Source organism: Lentinus tigrinus (genome assembly GCF_003813185.1).
Source record: "Lentinus tigrinus ALCF2SS1-7 unplaced genomic scaffold L226scaffold_14, whole genome shotgun sequence".
Classification (NCBI taxonomy): Eukaryota; Fungi; Basidiomycota; class Agaricomycetes; order Polyporales; family Polyporaceae; genus Lentinus; species Lentinus tigrinus.
In genome coordinates this window covers 281,849-294,899 of record NW_027137923.1, presented here as the reverse complement: position 1 = coordinate 294,899, position 13,051 = coordinate 281,849, and the positions used below count along the sequence as shown (strand labels likewise).

At 54.7% G+C, this 13,051-nt stretch overlaps 2 protein-coding genes across 2 annotated transcripts; both read left to right on the top strand.

The window, feature by feature from the left end:
- The first annotated feature begins 105 nt into the window (after positions 1 to 105).
- L226DRAFT_613565 (uncharacterized protein) lies at positions 106 to 1,343 on the top strand. The gene is made up of 3 exons (XM_067686525.1): positions 106 to 206; positions 261 to 501; positions 552 to 1,343. The coding sequence occupies exons 1-3, from the start codon at positions 165 to 167 to the stop codon at positions 1,082 to 1,084; spliced, it is 816 nt and encodes a 271-aa protein (XP_067534749.1). The 5' UTR covers positions 106 to 164; the 3' UTR covers positions 1,085 to 1,343.
- A 264-nt stretch (positions 1,344 to 1,607) lies between these two features.
- Positions 1,608 to 13,048, top strand: L226DRAFT_613564 (uncharacterized protein). Its single transcript, XM_067686524.1, has 19 exons — positions 1,608 to 1,976; positions 2,054 to 2,434; positions 2,488 to 3,295; positions 3,358 to 3,517; positions 3,572 to 3,793; positions 3,845 to 4,118; positions 4,170 to 4,615; positions 4,665 to 4,854; positions 4,903 to 5,019; positions 5,067 to 5,279; positions 5,349 to 5,732; positions 5,780 to 5,951; positions 6,007 to 6,134; positions 6,197 to 6,318; positions 6,376 to 6,594; positions 6,647 to 9,307; positions 9,361 to 9,704; positions 9,760 to 11,379; positions 11,436 to 13,048. The coding sequence occupies exons 1-19, from the start codon at positions 1,820 to 1,822 to the stop codon at positions 12,919 to 12,921; spliced, it is 10,104 nt and encodes a 3,367-aa protein (XP_067534748.1). The 5' UTR covers positions 1,608 to 1,819; the 3' UTR covers positions 12,922 to 13,048.
- The last annotated feature ends 3 nt before the right edge of the window (positions 13,049 to 13,051 follow it).

Sequence of the window (13,051 nt, the reverse complement as noted above, 5' to 3'; positions counted from 1 at the left end):
CGTCGTCGAGGACGACAAACGCGAACCTGACGCGACCCCGCGACGTGACTGCGTTACGATTACGCGTGCGTGACAGCGCGCCGAGGACCCTGGCGCTCTCATCCCCGCACACGAGCGCGTTGTCTCCCTCGACGACCAGGACGGTGGAGGTGACGCTACATGTCATGCCTATGCGCCATGCCCAGCGAAAACACATCATACACTCCGTAAGCTTGCCCCTGCCTTGTTGTGTCCCACGTTGAGCTCACTTCGCCACGCAGCTTACCTCCCTCCTCTACCAATTGCATACGGTGTCCTTCCTCCTCTCGCCTCGTCTCTGGCCGTTCATCTGTCGTCTATCGACCCAGTTTCAGTTCTCCCGGCCACGCGAGATCGACTCACAACGTTCTCTACGGTTCTGGTTCATCCTCATATTCCTCGTCAACCTACAATGCTTCTACAACCATGTGTTCAGGGGGGCGTCGGAGGGAAGGTCAATTGTCCTTGATTTCGTCGGCATCGGTATGTCTTCGTACGTGTTGAACGGTAGTCTCGATCTCACTCTTCCGCAGCCCACAAGCCATCCAAGGCTACACTCCTGTCCCTCGACTTCACCATCGTCATACTCGAGTTCATTCTCACAACGATCGCATACGAGACGTCGTTTATACGAGCGATGCCGCCTGATACCCCAGACCCCCTGCAACCTGAACCGATACCCGCCACGCCCGTGTCCCCACTCCCACTTAACGGCGACGATACCGACAAGTCGATGGTATCCACGTCATCCAACAGCGGACCCGAATATGTTGTCGACATTCGTCTGCGAGCCCTCCTCCAACGCCTCAGACATCCTCCACCTCCACCTCCTCCCCAACAGCCAAACCTCAGCGACGATCTCCTGCCACTCCCAAATACCACTACGTTCCAGCTCACCCGGAGCCTGAATATGCTCGTACGCGCCCGGGCGCAGATGCGTGAGCGCGCGGCCCGCACGCCTCGCCCACCTGGCGAGACCGAACCCCAAAGGCCAGAGCGACAACCTGGTGAAGCGCAGGAGTCCAGGAGAGTTCCGGGGAGCATGGGTGGGGAGGATGAGCCTTGACGGGTAGTACATGTACATCCAGAACATATCATTATACGGCGTGGTGATCATATTGTTTCTCGGCCCCGACACTTTGCATACAGCGGACGATAATTGTCGTAATGCGCTTCGGTGATTCACCATTTCCTCTTCATCTAGACATGGCCATGGTATGATGTCTCCTGCACTGACAGGTCGTTGTAGTTTACTCACGGCTTCGCGCACGCACGTCCCAAATTTCTCAAACTCCGCCTTGCATGTGTCCTTCTGTACATCCGTGTAGGTTGCGAGAATGCACTTGCCGTACGCCGAGGCTGGGGCGGCACAAGTGGTAGTAGAATGAAGAGCGAGACGGCGAAGAGGTGTGGTGGCGGTTGTTGTCCTCGGTTGCATGATGACAGCGCTACACGACACAGTGCGTAGTGAGAATGCGCGAGCTGAAGAGTGCAAAGCTGAGAGGCGGGAGCAAGTGGTCGCACTCGGAGGACTCCGAGGAGCGACGAGAACGTCACCAACCAGAGCGCCAAAGAGTGCCTCTTGAGCTCGACCGGTTGACCCCTGCTGCAACTGCAAGCTTCATACCTACGCTTTCGCTACTCTGCGATTGTCGGACTAGAGGAAGGCCTGGCGACGCTCACCTCGTTACTTGCGGAAGACCGGCCGCGGAGGGGAAGGACGTGCTGTCGCGGATTGAATAGTCGACCACTGAGCTGCTAGAGCGACCACGACTACTCGTCGGTATTCTTCTCTTGCACGATGCTGAACGTCGTGCTTCTTGTCGTATGCGTCTGCATAGTCTTGGTCCTCCTTTTCTACCTCTTCTACTGGAACAGGGTCTTCGCCTTCATATTCAGTCTCATCCTTCGTCTGGCGCTATGGAACCAGGGAGAGTCGAGCATATGGCTCGAGTTCGGTGCGTGTCTAGCATACATTGGTCGTGTGGAAGTGCTGTGCGACACCCGCCAGGAAGCTGAGATGTGCTCCTCGTAGGGGCTATACACTTCTCGACTCTCGCGGGACGTATCCTCATCAAAGATCTACGGTACCACTCGAGCAACCAAACCTTCCGCATTGTCAAGTTCCAGCTGTCATGGCGCTATTGGCTACGTCGCCCCGCGGAGGAAGAGGACCTCAGCCACGCGCGTGTCATCGGAGAGGACGCGAATGGCAAGGACGGCTCATCCCTCGCGTGTCGCGTGCACATCTCCGTGCAGGGTCTGGAATGGTTGATGTACAACCGGACGGCCGCATACGACAACATTGTCTCCCAGTTAGGTGTAGACAATCCGCCTACACCTGCTGCTACCCCCGTCCAGGAGGGCGCGGGGTCCGTGCGGAAGATATTCAGTAGGACTTCTGTTTTTCAGGACGGTACGCGACTTGATCTCTCGAATGTATGCATATTTGGCTTATACATCCTGTAGCGTCCATACTAGGACCTCCCGTGTCTTTGGTGTCTTCCATATACAGACGGACTCCGACATGGGTGAAACGAGCTGCGAATTGGGTCCGTCAACAGATGCCGAACCTCGACCCCAAGGATTTACTCCCCATTAGCCTCGAGGTCACCAAAGGAGCTATCACCATCGGCAACGCGTCCACACCTAACCTTCTCATTGCGGAGTTCCAACGCGCTGAAGGGACGTATGGGATCGTCGAAGCGCGCTCCAAACACGATCTATACAAGCAGGTGCTCAACATCAAGCTGCAAAACCCTTCCATGTCGTATGTAGAGAACGAGAGCTGCAACGACCGCATGACAGACGTCGGGCAGAAGACACACGAGCGCATTAATCGGCCCGACAGTGCTCCTCTCCGCCGCGCTTCGTACCTCTCTTTCCACACTTTCGAACGCATATGGGAACATATGAAGCTCTGGAACTTCCTGTCTATCCACGATCGCTCGAAGGCTCATCACACCGTACCGCACCCTCAGACATGGGGCTGGCGGAAGCAGCACAAGAGCGTCGACGAGGAAACGCCCCTCGGAGCCAACTTCGCGACCCTCGAGTATGCGGTTGAGCGCAAGGTCTTGGAGGCGTCTGTCGTGGAATTACTGTATTATGCCGACGTAGTGGGAGTTGTACCACCCCCCGCTGCTGGACAGGAAACCCAGAATGAGAGCCTTGACCCGTTCGACATCGGCAATGGTGATCTCCCGCCCGAATGGGGCGTTGACCTTGTCATCCGAGGTGGCTTCATCAGGTATGGTCCTTGGGCCGACCGTCAACGGTATGTAGGAAACGTATGATTCCGAGGAGAATTCGACGACTCATGTATCGAATCTCACGCAGTGTCGTCTTGCAGCAGGCCTTCTTCCCTCCAACGTACTCGAACTCCCAGCCGACGCCGCGCTTGAAGCCTGGAGACATGCGAATGTGGACGGGCATGAAGATTTTCATTGAGCTACGGGATGGCGTGACTCTGCAGATTCCCTTCCGTGAGGCATCGAAGGTATGCTCTGTTCGCCAAACGAGTCCATCTCATCGTTCATAACGCAGCGAGCAGAACTGGCAGTGGGATGGCAAGGTCGATGTTCCCGACCGTCCTAGGAAGCGCGAGGCTGCTTCGATCCATCTCCGCGCGGGTGACAGCTCAACAATCAGCTACATCGTGCCCATGATCGCGTCCTCCAGGGGATACATCTCAATGCTCGAAGTCCATTTAGACACTGTCACCGTCACATCAAGTCTCAATGACATTCGCTTGCTAACCGCCGAGACTTGTCGAGTAAGGTCATCACGCTGTTCCACTCAGTTAGATGCTTAAGTTCTGAGCTAGATCCGGAGCCATCTCCCCACACCTCTGAAGTGGAACGGGATGAGACAGTGGACTTTCGCCATCTCCCTTCGACAGCCGTGTTTTTACCTCCTACGCGACCACATCAACATGTTCACAGACTTGGGCAAAGACTGGAGTTCAGGTCCTCCTAGCGACTATAGTCTCTTCACGCCCATAACTTACGTCATCGACCTCGACATGCACAACTTTACGATCAACTTGTACGTCAACGACCATAACATCATCGACAAGCCACTAATCAAAGAAGACAACGGTAGGTCGCTCGCATCGCCAAAAGGATGTTCTTGACTAACATAGTCCATAGCCCTCTTGACCTTCCGTGGAATGCACTTCACCCATGGTGCATTCTTGCCATTCGACAAGTATCGCCCGGAAGCCACGACGGTCTCTTTCTGGATTGAAGCGCCGGACCTCTACGTGGACTTGACCCTGCCTCGTTGGAACATCGCCAGCCTCTATCCTACTCCGGACCGCAGCCAGGTTGGCCGTATTGGCATGCTGAGCATGCACGGTTCGTATCGCTACTTTGCAGAAGTCAAGAAGGAGCACGTTGATCAGCTCAAGCTCGAATTTACTGGGCGGGACGTTGTCTACAAGGCGTTTGGTTGGACGATCCGTTACTTCATGATTATGCGGGACAACTATTTCGGATCGTTCACGCACTTCTCCACGCTGACCGAGTATCTGAATAAGAGGAATCGAGGAGATCCGCTTGGAGATCCCGTTCGTCTGCAGTATCGTGAGGGACAAGTTAGTAAACAGATCTCTGCTTCTTCAAGTCCTGACGTATTCCTTGCAGTCGAATGCTATGCAGGTCACCATGTCACTCGAAGTGGATAACGGGATCATGATCCTCCCGACCGGATTCCCGGGGTACGAGAAGTACAGCGTGGAACATGCTCACAACTCCCCCGAAGACCTTGGTCCTTGCCTGGTGCTCTGTTTACCGGTTTCACAACTCCATCTCAGGACGAATGACTACTACATGGGTATGTACATGATCCTGCTCAATGTCCTTCTGTCTGATTGCGCCGCAGAAATGTCGCTGAATGTCGACATGATCACCGGGCGAATCAGTGAACATTGCTACAATGCGTCTGTGTTTTCAACTTCGAACAAGTATGGCACGAAGCGAGAGAAGATCGTCATCGATGGTATGTCGGCCCTCATGTAGGACGATATTGATGCTTACGCGTCCCAGGCCTCGATGTGACTGCGAACAGACTCTTTGGACATCGGCCCGCAACGTCGACGTACGTCTGCATATGGGAAATACACGCCGGTGATGTGAAGGCGGTCCTCAATGCTTATGAGGGGCGGCTCCTCTCGGCTGCCTTCTCTTCTTTTGGTCTCAATTTCTCCGACCCCCTCAATGCACCTGCGAAGGAGTATGCTATCCCTTCCGACCCTGATGGTGAGCGAATACACCATTCACTCTTATTCACATACAATCGTTCACTTATCACTCGTCTTGCACTTGTAGTCACCTTTCTGAAAGTTCATGTCGACGCGGTCAACGTCGTATGGACAATAGGAAACGCTGCCGCTGAGTTGACAATGCCGAATGGTCTGCGAATCGACATGAACGATCTGGCTGGCAAAACTTTCCGAAAGGTCACAGGTGTCCGTCTTCCGCGATGCGCTGTAAAGCTTCTTCTCGCTTCAAGGCAGGACCGAGCGCGCTGGATAGAAGCTGCAGACGCTCGCTTCGATGTCGACATCGATATGTACTCCGCCCCTCCTGGTTGGGAAGAGTCTGCTCGTCTGCAGACGGAGTTCCTTGTCAAACAAGACGCATTGACCGGACGGGCGAAGATTCTGTACATGCCTGAAGATCCATCAATGCCCTCTCAGCGGTTCCGACCAGGTATGGCCTGTGTCGTTCACCTTAGTCGAGACTAACTGGCATCCTAGGCCGTGGAGTCCTCGATAATGACTTCTACTTGCCGCAGATACGGATTCCCAGACTTAATCCGGTGCATGCTGCGCGCGATCACTTGGCTGCTCCACTACCGTCTCTACGCGAAGACCTGTCGGAATCTGATATGGAGCCTTTACCGGAGACTGCTCGAGACGCTCGAGTAGCGTACGTTTTGGTGCCTGATACGTTGGTTTCCAAAGCAAGCTTACCCATACAACAGAGACCTTCGTCCGGCCAATATCGCAATTGAGGTACAAAGCGACGGTGACGAAGATTTTACTGGTGCAGACGAATCGGACGATGACGACTTGACCGATTACACGACTGATTACGCAGACACGATTGATGGTCAGTCGACCATGGCTCTGAGTTTGACTTCATGCTTGCTGACGACAAGTGCGTCATCGCAGATGCTTCATTAGAATCGCCGTGGCCTTCGGTTAATCAATATAGTTCGCTGTGCAGGCACTACGAGAGCCGCGGGGTTGCCAAACCGGCTTGTTGGCATCTGTCTCCGTTCATCCTGACTCGAGTATGCATTGCATTGAGGCTAAAGTTCCATGTTGCTGACATGCCATATCGCATACAGGATGTATCCCGGAACAATCGCGACCACTCTGCGATGCTCGAGCTTGGTATTGACCCCATCGCGGTGCTAAATACCGCATGGAGTGAGTTGGATGAGGAATATCCTGCAGATTCGAGTCGAAGCACCTTCCGCGTCTACTCGAAGGATGAGGTCATCGTCTGGCTCACACCGCTCGTGCTACCCGTTGTTACTCAATTAGTGACGGATCTCAGCAGCTGCGTTAGTGTTCACGTGACTCTGTTCAAATGAGGAGACTAACGTATTCTCTTAGTGTATGAGTCCTGAGCTACGTTTCGATGCTTTGACCATGGATTATATCAAGGCTTTCAAGTCCCGTCCTGGTCCGTCCAGCACTGTCACAACGTTTGACATCCACATTCCCCGCATACAAGCACGGTCGTTGCAATTGGTGAACGTATCAAGCCAACAAGGTTCAGGAAAGAGCACGCAAGCCGGAGATCTGTCCATTACTGTGGTCGACCTTGTGGCGGGAGCACCGCGCTTCCGTGGTCGGTCATTCAGAAATGCCCAGGGCCCTCCCCGTAACGACCTCACCTTCGCATTGTCGTCGTTCTCAGTTGCTCTGCTTTCGAGGTTACCCGCCCGGGGATCGTACAAGCAGGATCCAATGCGAATATGCCACCTAACCATAGGTCCTACCTTCGCGTCGATCCTGCGACGTGACATCACTCTCTCCGTGGGCGCGATCACCTCGGACATTGGCCACAGCGGTCCAGACTTCGTGCTGTCTACAGTGGCGGTCCTCATCAGGTACTCCTGGGGCATCCTACTTGCCCAGAAGCAGATGAAGGACCGAGCCTCGATCCGCCAGATCATCCATGGTGTCTTGGCGTTTTCGCATGAGAGGTCGGTCGTGGATCCGCTATCCACCATTCAACCCTCCTACCTCGTACAGCACGGTCTGCCGGATAAGCTGCGAAAGGACGCAACCTTCAAATTCCTGGTGTACCTCCGCAACTGCTTGCGGTTCTTGGATGAACACGAGCGACAGGAGATCCACACCTCTCAGCCCGATGTTTCTCTCGAAGACGTACTTGACGCTATGCAGAATCAATGGTTTGGAGCTGCTGGCGATGACGATTCATCGCATCTGTCGCAGCAATCGCTTCTGCAGGAGCTGCTTCATGGCCATCGCGAGCGTGACGATGTTCCCAATCGTTCTGCTTGGGAGCTCCCATATGACTGCGTGTCAATAGTTCTTACAGGGGTCCATTTGTCTCTGCGTCATCCTACCGAAACCATGGAGAGCAATTTCGTCTCTGGCCCAGTTACCATCACTGCCCGTCAACAACTCGCCGATCTAGTACAGCCGCCACCGACATGGAATCCTAGCAAGAGTATTCCTACTCTTTCTACAAGGGACAAAGAGCACCGCAGTCTGTTGCGGGTTTCTCTGGCTCTGGCTCTCGACCGCATTTCGTCCACCGTCCATCCTCAAGCTGTGGAGTTTGTGCAAATCGTTCTACGGGACTATAGGCGTCACAGCGTCCATCTGTACGCAATGTTCCGGAATGGTCGTGCCGACTCTGACCGTCGGTCCCTTTCCACAAGAGTGCCAGGATCGCCCCAACGACACCTCCCTACCTTCTCCATCGATCTCACCCTGTCCATGCGCTCCTTTACCTTCACGGCCGCGGCTGAGCAGCTCTTATTGCGCTTCAAGAACGCGGACATCACGTACGCATCCTCGTTCCTGGTGAACTCGCCTTCACACGAGCATCCAATTTGGGACATATCAACCAATCATTCCTTGATGTTTGGCGCAGCTACCTGTGAGGCGTGTTCATCCGCGAACGTCGCGCACCCCAAAGAGCAAGGTCTTGCCTCTTTGACTTTCGCGGATGGCAAAGCAAATGTCGTGCTGCAACAGGACGTTCACCGAAACCTCACTTGTCGCGTTCTGGTTGGAGTCGGGAAAGTGCACCTCGACATACCTCGAAGCGTCCTGCGTCTGTACAGATTCGTCGAGAACTGGCGAGCAGAGTACCTACCTGGCATAGATGCGACAGTTCGAGCCCTTCTGGCCGAGCTTCGCAGCTCTCCGAAGCCGCGGAGTCCAGCTCCCTCCCATGCTTCCCACTCCCCAAAGATACTCGCTCTCCAGGTACAGGCATCTGTGACGTCTACGAAGGCTACCCTCCAAGTCATGCATGGCACATGGCTGTCGTGGGAGGTTCGGGAGACGATCGCCTTCTTGCTGGATGATGGTCGTCGTAAAGGCTCTCACCTCTTCGGGTTGCAGATGGGTCCCCATGTTTTCGAGATCTCAAGATCTCGTAGTGGCCCTCATCCGTCCTCCTCGAGTGCCGGTATTCGTTTGGAGCTTCCTACCATCACCTTGCGTGGCCGTTACGACGGCACCGGGATTCAAGGCTTGGCGCTTGTCGAGTTCTTCCATGTCACCGTTCGACCCTCCGACTGGGATACGCTTCTATCTGTTCAGCAGAAGTCTGGTCAAGACTTCAATGACTTCATCCACATCATCGAACAGACACGCCGAAGGAAATCTCCTCCTCCGCCGCCTACGGACGCCCCCAACAAGCGCGAGGAAAAACCGTTCAAGTTCAATGGTTCATTGAAGATGAAGGGCTTCCGGATAGGTCTTGAGGGTCTCACATCCACATTGTTCTTGGAATGCGAAGACATAAGCGGCGGTATAGGGAATCAGGGTCGCTCCCTGTGGCATGTGAGACTGTCAGACTTGGCCCTGTCCCTCGCTTCGCAACACTCTATTGGAGCACCCTCTCACCGGGATCGAAGGTCCGCCTTCGTCCGTATGGACATTGAGGTCAGCATGACTCGCAAGGCGCACGCCTCCGTGCAACACCTCCAGATCACGGTCGCGAAGATCCACGCGGTCATGCAACCCAGCTCAATAGGTGAACTGGGCGACTTCGTCGATCACCTGCAGGTACGCTACGCTTTTCCCTTGAATTGCACGTGCTCTATTAACCTGTATCGAAGGCCGAGGTCCTGATACGCCGGGAACAACGCGCCAGCGAGCTTGAGGAATTCAAAGAAAAGACGAGGACTTTGATGAAGTCCTTGGATATCAAGATCGGGGAACAGAAGATGCTGTCGGAAAAGTCCCTGTTGGAGCTGTACACGTTTGGCCTCAACATCAAGAATATCGGTGTCGCGTTCCCCTTGACTCTTGCTCGTGACTTGCAAATGCCGCGTTCTGGGAGTCACGACGACAGTGCTGTCCGCGCATTCCTCTTCTCGATCAAGACACTCGAATTTGACACTCAGCTTGGTGAGAACGGACAAGCATCAATGACAGGGTTCTCCTTCCAGTTCGTCACCCGGTATGTTTCATTGTTCTCCGACACAACATGATCATCAGGTTGACATATTTGCCAGGTTCAAACAAGGAAATCCCGCCGATTTCTCTGGCGAGAACCACAAGACTCGCAACAGGCTGGTATATCCTGAGATGACTGCTTACCTGCGTTCAGATCGTGTTGCCGACGCCAGACGTGTTTGCGTTGGGGCCGAAGTCAGCGGCTTTGTACTCGACATTGACTCTTCTATCCCTGACTTCATAGCCTCCTTGGTTGATGTGTATCGCAGAGGAAAGGATCGTGTCGAGCGTCTCGCGAACAGCGCTCCTCGTTCCTCTCCGAGCACTGAGTCTCTCCCGCCCACCGAACCTCCTCACGCCCAGGAACGATACAGCGCACTTCCAACATCCAACATCCTCGCATCTCTTACTTTCGCCAGCGGTAAGGTTCGCATGCACAGTAAGGAATCCGGGTCCCATCAACCTCGCAGTCGCCCGTTGTCCACCTTGCTCTATGGCCGCTCGGAAGACTCGAACGGTGCGGAGGAGTTCAATCTCCCTGAAGTTTCAGTGTGGGGGGAGTTCCGGGCCACTCCTGCTGCTCAGAAACTTGCAAAGTCTCAGTCCGTTGAGCCCTCCACGTTGGTATTCAAGAGCACCATCCATTCGAGTCAGAACACCCTTCGTCCCAGTCTTCTCCCGTTCCTGACGGAGCTCATGGACAAAGTCGAGGATCATATGCGCACCACCCATCCCCGAGGACCCCAGGCGTCTCCAGGCCCACGCCCTCACGGTCTCTTACCACCACTTACTCCCGTTCTCCCTACCCCGATCGAGGAACCATCAAATCGTTCTTCTGACCCTGTGTCCAGTATGAAGATCAGTTTCAGTCTCCGCATCGACCAGTCCAAGCTCTTCCTCACATGTCGACCGGACGCCAACGTCATCGGTGGCTTGCACTGGGATAGCGGAGGTTTCATCATCAACATCGCTCCGGGAGCTCGTCGCGTCTCCTTCACGGGCACTGTTGGAGGTCTCACTGTCTCACTCAAACACGGATTCCTCAGCGAGGATTGTGTCAAATTGGACGCTCGGAACCTCAATTTCACTATCGGCTTTGCCAAGCTACAGCCCGAAAGTGGACGTACAATGAGTTCCGTTTCAGTCGTAATGGACACAGAGTTTGCTGGAGGCTTGCGTTTCTCTCGGTTCCAGGATGTCTTGTGCTTCAAGGCGGTCTGGTTGGACCGGATTCCTGCCTTCACCGGTGGATCAGCCCTCACATCCACAGGTCGACCTTCGAATCCCCCAAGCTCCCTACCAACCCCCAACCCTGCTGCTCCCTCTCCCAAGCAAGAGCTCACCACAGCGGTTCTCGTCCGTCTTCGTCGCGTTGAGCTAGACCTCGACCTCGGACAATCTATATCCACCATGAAGCTCGCTCTGGACCAAACTTTGGTTCGTACAAAGATCGCAGAGAGCGTGTCAGAGTTGTCCTTGGCTATCGGCAATTTCTCTATCGTGGCGACTGGCAATCTGTCCGGTCATGCTGAGATGCCTGACTTTCAATTCCAGACGGTGCGCAGGAACAGCAGCCACTCCGCTAAGGAGGCCGGCGGCCGGATGCTGGACCTGGCCATGACCACTGGCGTCTTCGTCGTAAAACTTGACTCAGAATATCACGAGCTCATCCAATATCGGTGAGTTCCGCCACATCATGATACTTGAGTGCTCACCAACTGATCGCCATCATTAGGGCTGAGCCGATCTCGGTCTACATCTATGACGACTGGTCCAAGATTTCATCCAGAATTCCCGTCGAGGACAGACGCGTCACTCTCGATTTTGTGGTCACAGGATCAGACGTCCTTGCGATCATGAATGTGGGTACCATCCCGAAGCTCGTCTCCTACGTCAACAAATTCCGCGTGAACTTGGAGGCGCAGAGGGAAGGCGCAGCTAGGGAGTCGAGGGCCTTCCGGATCGCCAATGCACCTAAGCCGGATAACCCCCTCTCTGCTGTCGCAAATGCTGTATTCAAGTCTGCGCGCTCTCGTCTCAAGGAACACGAAACGGGACTGCTGTACGTCATCGGACAGCGCATGAGTCTCAAGCTCAAGCTCCTGCGACTCATTGTGTTCCCTCGCTCCATGCGCGACCCCGAGCTAGCACAGTTCGTCGGCGAGGACATCCATGCCCGCTTGCACCGTCTTATCCAGTCAGAGAATGAGCCTGCCAGACGCGACCTCCATCTCTACTTCTCCGGAATCACCATCTCGAAGGTCACTCATCTCCATCACACCCTCATACCCAAAGAGCAGTCTGTCGACAGCAGGACATGGCTCTCGACCCTCGTTACCAACTCACCTGAAGCAATCATCTTCGGACTGCCGTCCATGGACATGCAGATGCAATCGGAGGAGACGCAAGAGGTCCAGGATGATGAGACGAAGCGTACGTTGGCATACGACTTCAGCTCTAGCTTCTCCAAGGCGGGAGTCAGGGACGTGGAGGACATCTACATCTCGCTCAACATGTCGCTCTACTCGTGGCTGACCGTCCTCCGCAAGACCTTCGCGCGCGAGATGGAGCAGATTCAGTTGTCCGCAGATACCCGGGTCGTCGGCGTGACCGGCGCTGCTCAGGCTGCCCAGGCTCTTCGCAAGAAGCATGACACTGGCTCATCGACAGTGGCGTCACCAGGAGACAGGGAGCACAATGGTATACCTGATGTTGTCTCTGTCGTCCGTACCCGCCCAAGGGCCCGTGGGTCGATATCGTCCAGACAGATTCCCCTTGCTGTGCACTCCATGGATGACGTTCACGCGGCCATTCCGCACATACATTCTACCCCGCAATCACCGACTATTCCCTCCCCTTCGCCGAAACTCATTCCTCCATCCTCCGCCACCTCCGCAAGTGCAGAGTCTTCCACTCCGACCGCAGGATCCGCGCCGCCCGGGACAGAGAAGAAGAAGAAATCGATGGGGCTCGTCTATGCGCCTCGGAACCGGAAGATCGAGCGCCTGACGATGAGGCAGCTGGGTGAGGCAACGCCGGACGTCATGCATCCCTTCTTCATGAAGAAGGCAGGCTTCAACCTGGAAGACTCGCTGCCACAGTACGTGCACGAGTATGCGACGATGCCAACGGAGGAGATTATGAAGGCACTGCTCAAGCTCTACAGCAAGCAGCTGACGAGGAGCGCGACCGATTACCCCATGAGCCCGGAGCTAGAATAGGATCCTTCAGTATACCCCACACGCATAGGATTATGTTATGTCTCTGGGATCACCTTCGCCGCATCTGTATCTGTACCTCTAGTACACGTATATACGATTAACAACTTACCTATACTTACCCCCGTATAAT

Bases quoted from the DNA above. Each gene is read 5' to 3' on its own strand.
- L226DRAFT_613565 (XM_067686525.1), top strand. From the start codon at position 165: ATGCCTATGCGCCATGCCCAGCGAAAACACATCATACACTCC. The intron at 207-260 runs GTAAGCTTGCCC...TTCGCCACGCAG, and splicing joins GAAAACACATCATACACTCC to CTTACCTCCCTCCTCTACCA. The intron at 502-551 runs GTATGTCTTCGT...ACTCTTCCGCAG, and splicing joins CCTTGATTTCGTCGGCATCG to CCCACAAGCCATCCAAGGCT.
- L226DRAFT_613564 (XM_067686524.1), top strand. From the start codon at position 1,820: ATGCTGAACGTCGTGCTTCTTGTCGTATGCGTCTGCATAGTCTTGGTC. The intron at 5,020-5,066 runs GTATGTCGGCCC...TACGCGTCCCAG, and splicing joins AGAGAAGATCGTCATCGATG to GCCTCGATGTGACTGCGAAC. The intron at 6,319-6,375 runs GTATGCATTGCA...TATCGCATACAG, and splicing joins CTCCGTTCATCCTGACTCGA to GATGTATCCCGGAACAATCG.